The sequence below is a fragment of the Megalobrama amblycephala genome, linkage group LG14, assembly GCF_018812025.1.
Source record: "Megalobrama amblycephala isolate DHTTF-2021 linkage group LG14, ASM1881202v1, whole genome shotgun sequence".
Lineage (NCBI taxonomy): Eukaryota > Metazoa > Chordata > Actinopteri > Cypriniformes > Xenocyprididae > Megalobrama > Megalobrama amblycephala.
This window is the reverse complement of record NC_063057.1, coordinates 30,073,399-30,091,687: the sequence shown is the minus strand read 5'-3', so window position 1 is coordinate 30,091,687 and position 18,289 is coordinate 30,073,399. Positions and strand designations below refer to the sequence as shown.

At 38.4% G+C, this 18,289-nt stretch overlaps 2 protein-coding genes across 2 annotated transcripts; both read left to right on the top strand.

The window, feature by feature from the left end:
- The first annotated feature begins 160 nt into the window (after nt 1-160).
- Nucleotides 161-2,802, top strand: LOC125244408. Its single transcript, XM_048154495.1, has 3 exons — nt 161-212; nt 1,301-1,410; nt 2,093-2,802. Exons 1-3 carry the CDS (start codon nt 178-180, stop codon nt 2,800-2,802), a joined length of 855 nt encoding a protein of 284 aa, XP_048010452.1. The 5' UTR covers nt 161-177.
- Nucleotides 2,803-10,943: 8,141 nt separating this feature from the next.
- Nucleotides 10,944-12,266, top strand: LOC125245148 (heavy metal-binding protein HIP-like). Its single transcript, XM_048155637.1, has 4 exons — nt 10,944-11,340; nt 11,490-11,540; nt 11,636-11,767; nt 11,971-12,266. Exons 1-4 carry the CDS (start codon nt 11,043-11,045, stop codon nt 12,249-12,251), a joined length of 762 nt encoding a protein of 253 aa, XP_048011594.1. The 5' UTR covers nt 10,944-11,042; the 3' UTR covers nt 12,252-12,266.
- Nucleotides 12,267-18,289: the final 6,023 nt, after the last annotated feature.

The following is an 18,289-nucleotide window of genomic DNA, read 5'->3' as shown; positions in this document are numbered from 1 at the left end:
CCCACAACGTTTTCTCTAAACATTATAAGAACGTTAATAACGTTATAAGAACGTTCCAAAAACATTATTTTAATAACGTTTTGTACTAACATTCAACTTTTAAAGAACGTTAGTGAATGTTCTGGGAACGTTCCCTGTTAGCTGGGTTAACGTATGGAGTTGCGGCGGGCAGTCGGAATGGAGGAAAAAACAGTTGCAAGACTCAAAAGAAGGTAAGCAACTATGGGATGATATTAGACTCAAAACGATTAATCAATGCACACACAATTATCCATGTACTAGATAAATGTTATGAATGTATCTTACTAGCCACAAACAAATGCCATTCGATTTGAATCTGTGGAATTCGGGTTTGAATGATTGTGCAGCGATTTGTACATGTTTGCGAATAAAACTGTTCTGTTCTGCATTCATAAATCATAAATTGCTCATTCAAAAAGTAATTGTGCATCTGTGAATCAGGTGACATGCGTGCATTTATTGACGTGTTGTTCAAGTGGATCGCGTTCGGTTCATTTGGATTTTGAGACTTCTTTTTCGCATTTTACAGCATTTCAAGACCCACACACACACAAACAACCAACGAACAAGCCCAGTGCTATTCATTAATGTGTAAACGATTTAAAAAATGTGCACATGTGCGTTACAACACTGAAACAAATGCTTTCCAACTCGTGTCTGTAGAATTAAGATTTTCATTAACGTGAAGCATTTTGTACCAATAAAGTCATTTTTGTGAGTATAAATGTTCTATTTTGTAGTAAAGTGTCATAATTTCTGCTTGCAAAAAGTAATCTGTGCATTTGTGGATCAGGTGACACGCATGCATTTATTGATTTCTTGTTCGCGTGGATCGCGTTCGGTTCATTTGGATTCTGAGACTTCCTTTCCGCAGTTTTTAGCTTGTATGATCCACGCGCAACTGAAAGGCAAGGCAGGCAGCTACCACTAGATGGCAGTCGCTGAATTACCGAGCTGGTATTGCATACAATCGAATGGCATTTGTTTGTGGCTAGTAAGATACATTCATAACATTTATCTAGTACATGGATAATTGTGCGTGCATTCATTAATCTTTTTGAGTCTAATATCATCCCATGAGCAACATGTTTTTTTAAAACATAATTTAGGCATTTTAAATGGCGAGTGTATGCGGGTTCTGATACTCTCTGAAGAAACTGGTCGTATTTTGTAGCTATACATTCTTGAAGTTACATAAATTGTGTGTGATTGGAAAAATTTGATCTCGTGCAGTGAGACCCCAATAATTAAATGTGTTGTACTTTTGTTTATTTTACAGAATGAGTGCAGAAGGAACTAATACAAAACTGCCCAGAAGAGCGCGAAACCCTCCGAAAAAGATGAGTTTGTATGAACCAGACCCCAGCTCCCCCAGAGATAACCAAGATGGTAATTTAGTTATTTTACTATACTACGGCTTAGCTAATTTTGTTAAGTATTAAAACTGGTTTAAGTGGTTATTTTTAACGTACTTTGGACACTTTACTAACCAAAATATTCGTCAGTATTTGGTCTCTTATTGCTGGAATTTTTATAAATACTGTATATTGGTAGCTTGAGGCACACATATTGATTATAGCCTACAGGAATTTTTAAAGGAATGTCATGAAAAAGGAGTGAAACTTATTTGTACATTTTAGTGACTGAATTTTGCGAGTCATCTCAAAATTTAAGGGATAAAATAATTTGTATAGGAATTGCAGCTCAAAGTTCTTTACAAAAAAGTATTCCTGCACCATACTCTTCATAGACAATGTGTAAAATAAATAAATAAATAAACAAATAAATAAAATGTGTGATAATTAAATAATGAAAGGGATTAAAAACATTGAAAAAATAGAATAGAGAGTGCATAAATCAAAGAGTTGCAGGAGCGAATAAATTTGAAAGTGCTAAAAGAATAAAGTTAATCCTAGTCGAAGGCTAAAGTGAAGAGGTCATTTTGTTGCTTTGCTAAGAGGGTTAGAAATAAGACAATAAAGATATAGTAGCATGTTTAAATAAGATTGATTTTTAGCCTGCACTGATTTACTCACAATCTCCTTTTTGTTTACTTTGTGTTCATTTTCAGGACTTTTTGTATTTTTGACCTTTGAAGATGGATACACAGCAAAGATTTTTAATCTCTGTGATATACTAAACAAAGATGATAAACCCATCGCTTGCTTTAGAGATCTGACACCAGGAGAAGAAGTACTTGCAAGATGGTCTGACAATAAGTTCTACAAAGCTACAGTAGACTTCACTGGAACAGCTGACAAAACGGTGGATACCAAGAAGGCGACTAAGAAGGACATGAAAAAAAGAGATGCAGCTGCACAAAGATTCTACAACCTTCCATTCCTACCTCAAGCAGGCCAGTCCACCTCTGCACAGGATCACCTAAATACTTTGGACCAAAATGTCATTCAGCCTCCAACAACCTGGCCAGTGTACCAGCCTCCACCCACAGAGTCATTTCTACCTGTCCAGCCACAGCTCCAGCATGCAACTGCCTGGCCACAGTACCAACTTCCAGTTTCCCAGTCATCACCAAATACGCCACAACATTACCAGCATTCACCATTCCAGTCGCTCAACCAGTATCGAACTACTCTGTCTCCAATTCCACACAATTCCAGGCCTTTCGCAGTATTCAAAGCATCACCAGCCTCACACAGCACTACCCACACCTTCAGACCAAACACAACAGCAGCCTGTTTTGGCAGATTTGGATCAGCGGAGACAGCCACCAGCTCCTACAGCCAAAGAAAGCTTCCTCAAAATGTTGCACAGTCCTAATACACATCAAAAACCTGCTGTTCTTGGGGACCAGAGCCAGACAAGCACCTCTGAACATGAGACTTCAAGCTCATCTGCAGATGCTTTAATCATCGAAGCATGATCCAATTCCAGAAAGAGAACCATGTTTCATTTCGCCTGAGTCAGCAGAAGACAGATCATGGAAGCCATGCGAAGCATGCAAGACAGAGGTGGAAAAATTAGTGGAGGAAAAGGCCAAACTGCATGATGTGCTGTGTGGCATAAGTAAGTATGTTCTGTTCTCTCTGTTGCAATTACTTGTTCTTTTAACACTTCTTTTTTTCTCTCAAAGTTTTTCTAACACACCTAATATCTATTCAGAAGAGTTGTGTAAAAAAAAAAACGTGGGTAATAATCTAGTGTATTAAATTGTGCAACATAAAATTGTAATTATGTTTTTATATTGGTATATGTTTAAAGTTCTACTACATTGTCTTACTTTGGACATTGGGAGTTATTTGATGCTTAAGCTAAATCTTAAAAGCTTTTAACAATTTGGTAAAACTCTTATCCAATCATGAAATATTTTGGACTTTTTAAAAACTTGTCTTTTGTTTTGTTTTTTTTACTTAATGAATGCTGCTGTGTCCCTGTAAGGTAATATACATCTTTTGTGTCACAGGTGGTGAGCACCTCGAGGCATTCAGAAGTTTTCTGGACAAAGTGGAACAGATCCAACCTCAGGCTGGTGTTTGGGCTCCAAAAGGCAGATCTCGGCAGCAGGAGCTATATCCAGGAAGTGGCCTCTTCTTGTCCTCGACTCACCTGGCTGCAATCCATGCATCCGCAAAGAAGGACTGCCTTCGCTTGTTCCATCTTCTTTTTGATGAATTCTTTACTGCAGAGGAGTGCCAGAATGCTGTGGCATTTGGGAAACACGGAAAGGTGCCAGATGGGAAGAGAGTCCTGGATAAGTTCAAAGTCAATGCAATTATAAGTAAGTTTGTTGCTCATGTGGTTGTTAACAATTTGTGGAAAAAGTTGTGAAAATTCATAGGTAAAAAATGTGTGGGAACCCAATAAGAGGTGTTGGATACCCATATATCACATAGCTACGTTGTGTGTTATGATTGTTTCACTGTCCTCACAGTTTTGCTGCATTTCCTAATGTGTGATCCATAGAGATATTACAATGCGAATTTTGTCGTATCAGGATGAAAAAAGTTGTCAATACTGTTGTGGTAACTGCGGTTACTCAATGCAATCTGTAATTTGTGCTTTCTTTTCTTTTATGCTTGCAGCTTACGTCATGCGCTGTAGTACACTGGATGGTTGGACACCGGTTGAAAAAAGTAAGGTCAAAAAAGCCTTCATAAACAAATGCCGCATCAGGGCCACAACACTGTAAATATGGGACATTTGTTGAAATGACAATGTTCACAAAAAGTCCTTGTTTTCAAATTATGTATGTTGGCGTCAGAGACTCAAGTTTATTGTTGTGAATTGTTGTAAACCTGGCCTGCCACTGCTCATAACATTGTTAAAATTGTTACTGTTTTAAAAACAGAATTTTACAAAAAAAGCACTTTAGTTCATATTTTGTAATGACCATGTTTAAACAGTTTTTGCTGTCTTTAAAATGTCTTTAAATTTGTTAATTTTACAAAAAAAGCACTTTAGTTCATATTTTGTAATGACCATGTTTAAACAGTTTTTGCTGTCTTTAAAATGTCTTTAAATTTGTTAATGTTATTTTGATTTAAATAAAGATTCAGATTCAGATTTCTTAATTTCTTTATTACATCAGCTAATCTGCCATTTGCTATAGATTTTTAAAGCCTGATGGTTGTGGATAGATCTTCTGTCTGTCCTGCAGTGAAGAGAGAGTAGCATTCCCGTCCGTTGTTTCTTTGGTCCATCAAGGATGTTCTGAAGTGGATGATCTGTGTTGTTTAGAATGGTGAATCTAGTCTGGTAGGAGGAAAAGGTCATATGATTGAATTAGTAATTCATGTGCGTGCGTGTGTGTTTGTGTGAATGATAGGGAGAGTGAGCGAGAGACTCGGATATTGCTCCATAGTAGCTCCAGTATTGCTCATTTTCTTTTTCAAAGGAGAAATAAAGGAGTCATTAAAAACACAGAATTGAGATTAGCAAGGCATCTCCTTTTAGTCTCAGGTATGACTCCCTCTGATTATTCTGTCTCACCTATTGCTCCTAGTGAATTTTAGGAGAAATATATGAGAAACATTTTAGACAAAATAGAGATTAAAATAAGGCTTAGATGAGAATCTCAAATTTGTCTCCTGAGCTATAGAAAAGCATACTTTGAGCAGTAAAATTTTCCTCTGGGAAACCCAAACGGCTTTAGTTTATCGTATCCATCAACAGGCCATAGATAGTTCGGTCACATGGGGTGGTAGGTACGCCGAACAAATCTACCAAGTGTCCTCTGTTCTGTCCCCTGTGGGTTAACTTCTTGCAGCATCCGCATAACATCATCACGTTTAACATGCAACTTGTTTCTCTGCACAAATGCTAACCACATTGACCGGTAGCCGAACAACTGTCCTGGTCCACGCAGCTCTGCTTTTATTGCATTCCTTACATTGTTTATCGGTGAATATTTGTCGTTTTTAACAGCATATCCACAATCACGGCGTATGAATGTTCATCATCAAAGTAGTGCTTAACGTATTCTATTTCTCGCCAGTTAAAATGTTTTCCTAAAACTGATTGACTTTTAGCTATGTACATGAAACAAAAGTTTATCACTCAATTTCTTACTTCCTGTTTAGCTTGATTGGCAGATGTCTCGTCCAACCAGTGGTATTTCATTCTCAAAAGATGCCTACCTTTTCCATTATTAATGACTTGTCGTTGTTTTCTGACTTGCTATTTTGTTTCGAGATTTGTCATTGTGTTTATAATTTGTTGTTTTGTTTTTTGGATTTGTTATTTTGTTTTCATAATTGGGTGAAAGGGCGAAGGCCCTATTCTTACTATTATTTATTTTCGTCAAGGTTTTGGGGGCTTCTGGGGCCCTTAATGTGCTCAAAATCTCTTGTAAATTTGCACACAGGTCAGAATCCATGGCCATTAGGGCCGGGCCAAAGCCGGTACATTGGCGTGAGGGGGGGCTCTACGGCACCCCCTTGAATGCATTCTGAAATCATGGGTACATACTAGCACACATGGGCGACATTTGACTCTCGAGTTGGGGGGGCAAGATTTTTTTTTTTTTTTGCAGGTAAATGTCTTTTTTTGTACCTGCATCAGCAAATTATTCGCAGAAGTTTAAGTTGGCTTGTTCTTTTATTTAATAATGCCACTCATTTATCTACTCATTTATTTAATAATTCACTTAATTTTATTATCACGGGAAATGACGCGGACGATATCTGAATCAGTGTCCATCATTTTGCGAGCAACTGGTGATAAAGAAAAATGTCACGTCGCAATATTAAAAATATTACCATTTTAAACCATGAAGGTGAGCCAGTTGATATCACACAAACAATGTGCAAACTTTGCGTGAGCGTTATGCGGGTGAAGTCTCACTATTGTCTGGCTATCACCAGACCAAGCTCAATTTAAAACTGAACATTGGTCTGGGGAGTCTGCTATGTATTTTCTACTGCACAAGAGGCGTGATCAACGAGCATTATTCATGCAATTGGATAGTCCTTCAACCAATCAGATCAACGTTCCGGGTGACGTACTTTGCAGTGGGGCTAGCTGGTAATTAGGCTTTTACCAAAGCCGGTCGGTAGTAGGGCAAACACATCCTTCTTTTTTATGAATTGTTCCAGGGCAAGTCTCTGTTCCGTTTTCAAAGAAAACTTGCCTTTGAAATCTTTTAACACAGCATCGACAGCGGCATCAACTGGTTGCTGCGCTTCGGTGGCCGCCATGTTCAATGTAAACAAAAAGCAACTTGCTGTCGCTTCTCTATCGTCATCGTGTTATACCCACCAATAGCGAGCAAGGTGGATAAGCCAGTCTGTGATTGGTTCCCGCAAAAGTGTAGCAGTAGAAATGAATGTATGGGTTTCCAGACTGAGTTGCCGAGCGAAATCAAATCACCAGCAGATCAGGCTGGGTTTACCCAGTCTAGTCTCACTAGAGAACAGTAGCGGCTCCTTGCCATAAATTTAGGTAGGGCAGATGCTGGGTCTTAGCGCTAGTTTATGTTTAACACATCAGACACACTATTGGCAGAATTCGAACGTCTTTGCGTTATTCAGCCTGAGGGTGGCGCTCTAATGATGATTGACAGACTTTAGTACACACAACACACAGAATCTTAGAATTGTAGTATTTCTGCTTCCGAAGTTTGTTTTAAAATAGTTATGTAGGAATTCGAGTGAGGAAAAAATTAATGTCTATTTTTAGAACAAACATAAACAACACAACTACTATAAAAGCTATTAACATGAGCACGTTTAAATTAAAGATACGCTACTCCACATAGGAAGAACAGTCATGCCAAACAGTTACTGACCTGATGCAGACACATATCTGAAGAGGACTGATATCGTCTTGATCTGGAGTGAGGTGTATTTAACGTGGAAAGGTGTGTTTAACGCAGCCAGAAATCTGCCCTAATGGCTCTCTATGAGAGGGTGCTGCAGTTCCATTTTACACCACAGATTTACATAGGAAAGTTGTGTGGCGCTGTAGAGCTGGGAAGGGCCCTGAGACCGGCTGCCCCACTTAGTATTATGAATACATGCCTGTCGAATCCATGCGCTACATTAATATATCCTGCTCACTTTACGACTTAAAATAGTCTAGAAAATCTGAAAAATGTTTGTTGCAGAATGCTGAACACATTTATAATTTATTATTAATTCAGTGTACATAGGGGTAGGCCTATATTTTATGATGAATATTTTGGTGAGGCTCTACCCCACCTGCCCATTCAGACGATCTGCTACAGAAACTGAAAGTAAAAACTGACTGAGCTTTTGGCATCTGTCGCTGCGTTAACGGCGCATATCCTCTTAGAGACTGTTGATTTATTTTCTTGATATTTCTCTTGTGGTCCGTAGTGAGGACAAAAATAAAATAAAATTATACGAAAATATTTCGTGTTAAACGAGTTGTTTTTTAAATGAGGAGTATCCAACTAATCTTTTATTATCCTCACTCACTCACTCACTCACTCACAGCGCATCGGTTGCAGTGATATGCGCTATGATATTGCGGAGCAAATGAATTACAATATTATTTTAATAATAAAAGTAGCATAATAATAAGATGAATAATTGAATAGCCCTGCGTGCCCCGTCCGATATACGCCACTGTGAAGGGATAAATGGTGTTCAGGCACGAAGTGAGTACAGTGGTTCAATATTAATATTATAAAGTGACGAGAATATGTTTGGTGCGCCAAAAAAACCCCCAAAATAACGACTTATATAGTGATGGCCGATTTCAAAACACTGCTTCAGGAAGCATCAGAGCATAATGAATCAGCGTATCGAATCATGATTCGGATCGCGTGTCAAACTCAGGGCAAACTGCTGAAATCACGTGACTTGGGTGCTCCGAACAGCTGATTCATAATGTTCCGATGCTTCCTGAAGCAGTGTTTTGAAATCGGCCATCACTAAATAACTAAACTTACAAAATCAGCAGGGGATCAAACTTACCTCTCCTTACCTTAGCCCAATTCACAACGGTAAGATGGTAATAATGGTAATAATGTATTATAATTTGAGTGGTACTGGTAGTGTTACAACACAGACGGCACGGAGGCAGATGTAAAAGCAAGTATGGTTTGTTTATTGATATCAGCAGGCAAGAGGTGAGTATATGGTAATCAGATAGCTTGAAGAGATGATAGAGGAATGATACTGTCCTTTGTTGATTGTAGATGGAATCCTGGATGAACACACGGATGACTGAAGACGGGGGACACTCACACACAGAGAGAGGAGCACACAAGGAAGACTGGAGACGCTGGATGCAGGTAGGTAGCAGATTGGAGTCCTTGAGGTAAGTACACATGAGTCTGTGATACGAACAAGACCGGACAACTACTGTGTATGAGTGTGTGGCTTAAGTAGGGAAGGTGATTGCAGAGATGATGACGTGCAGGTGGCAGTGATTAGAATTCCGGTGATTGAGTGCGTGGGTATTGCAGGGAGGTGGAACCTGACGTGTCTGTGACAGGTAGGTTTAGATGGGAAATTCGAGCTTCCGCCGTTTGTCATTGCGTCATTACGTCACGTCTGTATACATACAAGAGTTCCGGCTAGCAGGCTATAACACGTGTGTGTGGATGCAGCAGGCAGCGGATTGTGTGTAGCCTCTTCTTACAGCAGATGGAATGTAATTAAACTTGCATTTTGATGCCGGTTTGTAATCCAGCAAGTTCAAAACGACAATCATCGTTGACAACTGGTGCGTTGATAGACAGCCCACATATACACCTCAAAACATTAGATTCTTCCACGCTGAGGAGCTGTGCAGATGCAAAAATATACCACGTAAAGATAACTCCGCAAATAACTGTAATATCAGGGTTCAAACAGAGAAGGCGACAAAGAGGTGAAAATTACGGATTAAAAACCTAATGTAAACACCACTTAATGAACAGAGAGAAACACACTTCTGAAAAGAAATCTAGATATACATTCACAAACAATAACATTAACACAAACAATAAATCATTTCTAAATTACAAAATATTATCTACATATGTTTTTATAAAATATAATATCGCATTTCTATAAATTGCAATATTAACTACAAATGCTATGTCCACCCTGTCATGTGTATATCCACCCTGTCGAGTCTAAGTGAGGTTTTGAGGTTCAATTAGCAAATTAGCTTACAACAAACTGTGACTAGTTAAAGGTGCCGTAGAACGTCTTTTCAAAAGATGTAATATAAGTCTAAGGTGTCCCCTGAATGTGTCTGTGAAGTTTCAGCTTAAAATACCCCATAGATTTTTTTTTATTCATTTTTTTAACTGCCTATTTTGGGGCATCATTAAATATGAGATTTTGTCAAGAGTGAACATTAATCCTGTTATCAACATGATCACAGAGTGTTTTTTCACATAGCCTACCTGACTGAAAGGCCTCATTATGCTGGTCATTATGCAGGTCATTATGCAGATCTTTTGTTTTCTCAGATGTGAATCACAGCATTATTCATGAAGATTCACGCCTCCACGCATACTGTGTTTCTTGACAAAAAATGTCTTACAAAATCTAAATCAATATATTGTTTTATGTGAACGAGTAGGCAGGATAATTTTTACATCATTCTGAATCAAAAACTCTAGTCTACAACCTCCAATACCCAGAACTCTTGTGAACACATATATAACATTAGTTTTGTGGCTTTATTTCAGTGACTTAAGTTTTTTGTTTTTTCAATAACCACACATAAACATTATTCCTTCAAAAATACTAACATGTACATACATGTTCCTCACATATTATTGTAGCCTAGTTTGTGCTGAATACAGTGTAATGACACTTGTGTCATTAATATGTTTATGAACAACTGAAAAAAGCACAAATGTCAGGGCATGTCAAAACTTCTCCAGGTCCCCAAAAATCCTCAGACCCCAGAGGGTTAAATAAATTGTCAGGCACTTATAGTCAATGTAAATAGTAAACATTTAAAGGATTAGTCCACTTTTAAATAAACTTTTCCTGATAATTTACCCACCCCCATGTCATCCAAGATGTTCATGTCTTTCTTTCGTCAGTCAAAAACAAATGAAGGTTTTTGATTAAAACATTCTAGGATTATTCTCCTTATAGTGGTTGAAGGTCACAATTACAGTTTCAGTGCAGCTTCAAAGGGCGTTAAACGATACCAGACGAGGAATAAGGGTCTTATCTAGCGAAATATCTTATCAGTAAAAGTTTATTTAAAAGTGGACTAATCCTTTAAATACACACTGTTTCAATAGTATAGCCACAAGGCCTAAACATTGTATGTATAAACATCACTTACTAATTTTGTCTGTGTATATTTACATCCACTTTTTTCTCTCTTTTTTTGTCATAACATAAAGCTGGTAAACCTGATAACTTTTGAAAGATATGCATATGGATACCATAAAGAGGTGTGACCATCTATATCAAAGGTCAGAAATATGATTATGATTAACATCTAACTTACCTTAACTACTTTTTTATCTGAAGCAATATAAATCAAGTTCAAAAGACAGTAAATCAGGACACTATAAAAGGAACATGAGAGGCTGTGAGGATGACAGAGCAAGAGCTGGAAACAAACATCAGTGAAGAATGAAGGCTTTAGTATGTATACTGCTGCTGTTGGAAACCTTTGTGTTTGTCGTCCAGCAGCAGGTAGATGGAGGACTCAATGAGAATGAGATCAGTCAACAGATCAGCTCTGAGGACGGAAGACAGAATCCACCTCAAACAGACACTTTGAGAGCTGAAGCTTCAACTGACAGCCAACAATACTACAATCTGTGCTTCCCTGACATCTATGCATCACTGAGAGAACTGACCGCCACCGTTACAGAGCAGAAAGGAAACATCAGAGAACTGAGGGATGAGATGAACAAGAAAGATGAAGGTATCTTTGATCCTCAAAGTATAACATCAATGCAATACATTGTATAGTGTAAATGTTAGTGTAAAGTTGAGTGTATACTGTGTAAATTGTGTTATCTATTACAGTAATCAGTGTAAATGTCATTTAACAGAATCTTTATTCCTTCACAGAAATTTCAAATCTTTCAAGTCAAGTGGAGGAGTTGAGAAAGGAAAATAGAGGTGAAAGTGTGCTTGAATGATGTTAAATTCAGTGTATTCATTCTCAGTGTAATACAGTAATATATCACAATATTGCTTATGTTTTTCAATAACAGACAGAGAAATAGCTTTTTCAGCTGCACTGAGGGAATCTGGCGATGGACATACTGGTCCTTTTACATCTGAAGAGACACTAATCTACAAAAACGTCTTCACAAACATAGGGAACGCCTATGACCGAAGTACAGGTAATTATCAATGAAACAGAATCATAAAACTCAGTTTATAGTAATGAAAACCTTCTGCTCCATTCAGACCTCTCTGCAGTTGTGTAATGTGTATAAGAGAATTAAATCATCTGCCATCTTTCTAAACCATTACACAGTGTGTTTGGTAATTAATCAATCATACAGGAAACAGCTGATTCTGTATCTCTTGTTATTTGATTTAGGTGTTTTCACAGCCCCAGTGAAAGGAGTGTACATGTTCAGAATCTCTGTATATGGACATGGCCCAACTACAACCTCTGCCTCCATTTATAAGAATGAAGAGCATGTGGTTATAGCATATAATATTCAGAATTCAGATCGGGCAAATGCCTCAAATGGAGTTGTGTTGATCCTGGAGGCTGGAGATGTTGTTAATGTGAAACTTCGGCCTAAAGCGAGGATATATGAAAACGTGAATAACCACAACACATTCAGTGGTTATCTACTGTTTCCCTTAAAATAACAGGAGATTTGCAGAATGTGATTCCAATAATTCTAAACCTTCAGCGTATGATTTAAGTATTAATTTATTAATTATTAATGAGGACTAATGTGTGTTTGAAATTTGCAATAGATTACTATATAAAGTCAGTATAATATAATCATAAGTTCTGATCTGTCTATACATGTAAGTTTGTATAAAGAGTTTCAGCACTGAGACAGACAGGACCCATGAATATCACATGTGACTCAAAAGTGTTTTGTTAAAGTAGTAAATGTAGAATGTTAAATAATACCTTTTTAAGTGTATCTTGTTATTGATCCTTGATCTGTATCTCTTCATTCTTCATAAATAAGAGAATAAAGAGACATTGTGGCATTTTCTTTTCATATTTTTATTAATATGTATCAGATTTTTCAATCAAAATGTCTCTTGACGACGCCTTTCAAAGACATTCCAGAATGTCACTGGCAGACAATAAATTCACTTTTTTTTGTTTTAAATAGAAACAATTGCTCAAAATTGCTGCAAAAGATATGAACTAATCACCAGAAGTATCCTTGAACATATATGTATTATGCATGCTTTTATATAACCAGTGGAGTTCTTTCTGTGTTTTTAAATATTGATTACAGATAAATTATTATGAAAGTCTACCTCAAATTATATGTATATGCTATTTGGTATCTGTGTGATGGATGAATGATTTCCAGTATTTTGATGCAAAGGGGATTTTGTAAGATGTACCACTTTTGAACTATGAAAGTTGATTTCTCAAAGTGCTGGCCCAAAACTCCATAAAGTTTGGACACAAAGGAATATGTGGATATTATGCTAATTACATGCAGGATCAAGAGAGTTGGGCGTAAAGCCGAGTTCAGACTGCACGATTTCCAAAGTAGTCGGGTCACTGTTCTTTTCACACTGCATGACTATCTTGGCCAGCATTCAGTCGCTGCAGTGTTCAAACTGCACAATGGATCGGCGACAGAAGGTTTCACACTGCATGACTTTACAATAGGAAGAATCATCGACAACTCTGTCTGGCACACAAATTCAGTTTCACAACCAAACACATGCGAGATGTGACAAGGAAACAACGCGATATCACGCGTGAAAGACCGGAGTTCTCACGTGAGACTGGGTTTATTATTAAAAGAAGCTTGCAATACGAATTGCCTGTGCGCTGATTTGCAGCAAAAACAAGAAAAAGAAAAGAAGAATATGGAGGAGGAAATGGTTGGGGAGATATTGTGATATTGATATTGCTGATATTGTGGTCTATAACTCCTCCCCGAACTCCCCGCTGCTCTGTATCTTGCTCTCTCATTGGCTGTCGGTCATCGCCGATGTAGTTTTCAGTCAGAACACTTTTCACACAGCAGGATTTTGAATCGCCGACAGGTCCAGATATTTAGCATGCCAAATATCTAACGGGCATCGGCGACTCGTCGGTGATTCTCTCAGATCGCGTCTTTGCTCATTCACACTGCGTGATTGTCACTCGCGTGAATGAGCACCGATTTGTCTGTGATTTCGGGCATTTGTCGGCGATTTCTCAAAACCTGTCAGCGAGCCAAAATCGGGGCTAAAATCGTGCAGTCTGAACTCGGCTTAAGACCTGCCCAAAACCACATCTGACTGATGGAAACACTCAATAGGGCGGAGCCGACAGACCTGTTTAAAAAACAATGCCATGCATTGTAGTGTGCTTTTTGCCTTGGCTTCGCTTGATTTGTGCTGACCGACAATCATCCTGCCTGCACGTTAGACCTCTTCAAGAGCTCTTCAAAACTCATAAACTCTGTCGGACAAGCCTTTGTTTGACTTCGGCGAAGAAAATCTTCTCAAAGTCCTTTGCTTCCAGCAACTCACGAGACGCAGAGAAACAATTCGTAACCTGGCAAAAAAAGCCAATCACTCACTCACCATCGAACGCTGTCCCTCAGAACGCAACGACCGACCCCCAGCGAATTAGCACCGAAAAGATTCCTCAAACTACATCACAAAGGAAACATGCACTCACAGGAGCATCTCACAATTTTCCTGTAACTGTATGAATGTGTGTGTGTGTGCTTTTGTTTGTTTGTGTGTATTAGAGTAGTTCAATTAAGTCTTGTTTGATTTTTCACATATATCAGTGTCAATTTTTGCTACCTTGCTCATTTAGTAATCATAACTTTATATTATTACCATTGGCTATGGGATAATATTTGTCCAGAATTGGTAAAATACCAAAAAAACAATAGTTGATAAAGTGTAAAATATTAATTCTAAATCATTTACATAATAATTAGGTTCTTATTCACTGTAATTTTATTACCTTTGAGTTATAATTGATCCGAGTTGTTCTTACACTGGATAAGGACAGGAGACACTATATCCAGACAGCATGGTGATTATAATACAATGTTGAGTTTTGATCCAAATCATCAATTTGTTTGAGATTGAAATTTCAATGTTTTAAAGTGTGTTGGATCAGCATTGAATTTTTGATGAAAGCTGAAAGCACATATGGGTAGAGACAGTGACATTAAACTAATAGTGATTTGTAGTTGATGACCACAAGATCATGCAGTTGTGTATCTCTGCAGAACACTAGTCGGTGTTTGCCAATCACTGTTCAATGATTCTAATAAATTCCTCCTCATTAGAGAGAAAATGCCCCGGGTTACTTCACTATAATCCTGTTCCCTGGAAAGGCGGGAACGAAAAGCTGCACTTTGTCAATATAAATGACTCTTAGTTTCGCAATGTTTCCGATGTAACAGCTGATCATAAGATTAATTGTGTTTTAATTTGGATCTTAGATTTTTCTGATTATCTTCACTGCGGTCCCAGTATCGCTTTAGAAGAGTCAATTCGGCCGACTGAATGCTCTTCCCGTACACAAACTCGTCAGTTCTGACCTTAAACATTGGATGCAGGGTAAATATCTACCTTTAAGTCGGTCGCGCTCTGCTTACTTGTAATAGCATAGTTTTGATATTAATGGATGTGCCCTATGCTCCATCTATTAAACCTTCTGTATGATCAATCCTGAACACAGATTTGTGGTAATACCTTTGCTTTAATCTACTAGAAATAATGAATTAAGAATAATGCAGAATAAATAAAGAATAACATTTATTGATTTGCCAGGCAGGATTAAACATCAAGTAAAGGAAATAAAAAAGAATTCATCACACAACTGATCAGCATAAAATACAAAGAACAAGATATTAAAAAAGAATTTCAAAGAGTCAGCATACCTGGCAAATAGAGAGATACACACGGCAATGGTGCGGGAAGTTCTGAATGCAGATTCTTCCTCGAGTGGTTTGCCAAATCCCTTTAAACACCCAAGTCTTAACAAAAGGACAGTAAACATTTAGAACCCAAATATTTGTGCAGCTTTTGTTGGACCCTTTCTCGTGCCCCTGTAGCGGTATTTACAGTTATTAATCAATTTATGGGTTAAAATTATGAATTATAATAAATCATAAAATTTATGATAAATTATGATTCATAAATCGACCCAAAGGGGGAATTAAACATATACGGTGAATTGACCGCAATGAATTGTAATCAATCACCTATATGATTAGTTCTGGTTTAATAGTTATTCAGAGAAACTATGTTTGTCCAGCAAACCCTAGCTCCTCCTAGAATGTGATAAATGGATTTATTCTGTGGCCACACAAACAAATCACTATCAAAGCATAAAATTGATCGAACGGTAAAGGGACTTGGTTTTGTTGTGAATAAATAAAGAACAAACCAGTACGAATACAGTGTGTTTAATATACGAAACAGGTAATACAAAGATTATACGGTTACACAACTATTTACAATAGGAAAGCGAAAGCAGGAAGAGGGAGAGAGCGAGGGAGAGAGAGAGGGAGAGAGAATCAAGAAAGGCAAATTACATTCAGCAGTAAAACCCCTTTTGAGAGCCAGCAAAGAAACTCAGCGTCTATAAAATCTTACTGAAGTAATACTTGCTTTGGGTTCGGTGTTGTGGTTTAGAGTTTCAGCGCGTTCAGTTGAGTATTGGTCCTTCCTCAGGAGATTGTCCGTCGACCGTGGGTTGTTCAAACGAGGTATAAACTGAGAAATATTGCCGGAAAAATAAAGAAGAGTGGGCTCCGGAGCATCGAAGACGTGCCGACAGGGAAACTTGCGTCTTGGTCGGCAGGAATAAACTTGAAGATTGTAGAAATGACGAAGAACAAAGGAAAGACGAAGAACAAGGCGGAGCACACTGGAAGGTGCGTGTCAAGGTGTTATAAGGACGACGGACCAGACCGCCTCCTTGATAACGCCAACCAATAATAGCGTTGCAAATTTGGCGGTTTCCCGCCTCCCTTTGTTCGGTCTTGCAGCTTCATTAGCATACTTTCTGGTATGCCTGATTGGGTGCATTTTTTTCATTACGTTATTACGAATTGAACAATGTGTTTGACAGTCCTGAAATATGCATTAGTGAATAGCTCAAGTCCAGAGCTGTACAGAGAGGTCAAACTCGACCCATTTTGTACATTACATCAAGAAGATACATTTTATACTTTAGTATTATCGTTCAGCATGCAAACTAATCTATACAGTCACTTCTACGCTTCTACACTAGTAACACACAAATGCAACAAGCACTACAATGGGAGATACATTCACTTTTGCAGGTATAATCGTATTTCTGTATACAGTTTTTTTAATGCGGCTCTGTACGTGTCTTTCTGGGAGTGCGTGTATGTAGGTCTTTTGTTTATTGCGGCTTGGAATGCGCGCCCGCTTCGTCGCGCTCGCTCCCCTGGTGGGGGCATTCCCTTTGAAGTTGTTAGCAGATGTCCGTTATCTTATTAACAGTTATAAAATGAGTCTTGTGTGTCATTTGGCAGCGCCTACCCGACGCCACTTGTGAGATTAGGACCCGAAGATTCCTGAATTGAGGTTTAATCACAGTTTATGAGGGGGTCTGTTTCTCTTCGACACGTGTGCAGATGTTACACCCCAAAGGGTCACACGCCTGGTTTTGGGGATCAAACAAATGGTTAATAAAGATCTTTATTGGGGCATCTCCCACACCAGGAGAATAGTTTTTGTTTTCTTTATTCTTGTCTGTTCTATTAATGTGGGAGTGAAACCATCTTACCAGTCGCACCAGAAGTATTTACATTGATGTCACTTAAAACACCTAAGATAATAAATTTGTGAGGTCTACATGGCCTGAGGGGAAGGAGAGGGTGTGAGGAGTCTGGAACTCAGCATGGGGGGAAGAGAGGAGGTCGAGCCAGGTATATTGTCCCGTGTTCTTTCTCGCAGATCCTCGCTTCAGATTAGAGAGTTTTATTGTTTTATTACAGGATAGAAATCTTGAATTCAGTGTTAGTGAAATCCATCCTTACACCCCGAAGCACCAGAGGTGACAGGGTTTACAGGTCCTTCTCAAAAAATTAGCATATTGTGATAAAAGTTCATTATTTTCCATAATGTAATGATAAAAATTAAACTTTCATATTTTTAGATTCATTGCACACCAACTGAAATATTTCAGGTCTTTTATTGTTTTAATACTGATGATTTTGGCATACAGCTCATGAAAACCCAAAATTCCTATCTCAAAAAATTAGCATATCATGAAAAGGTTCTCTAAACGAGCTATTAACCTAATCATCTGAATCAACTAATTAACTCTAAACACCTGCAAAAGATTCCTGAGGCTTTTAAAAACTCCCAGCCTGGTTCATTACTCAAAACCGCAATCATGGGTAAGACTGCCGACCTGACTGCTGTCCAGAAGGCCATCATTGACACCCTCAAGCGAGAGGGTTCAGTAAGTTTCTGAACGAATAGGCTGTTCCCAGAGTGCTGTATCAAGGCACCTCAGTGGGAAGTCTGTGGGAAGGAAAAAGTGTGGCAAAAAACGCTGCACAACGAGAAGAGGTGACCGGACCCTGAGGAAGATTGTGGAGAAGGACCGATTCCAGACCTTGGGGGACCTGCGGAAGCAGTGGACTGAGTCTGGAGTAGAAACATCCAGAGCCACCGTGCACAGGCGTGTGCAGGAAATGGGCTACAGG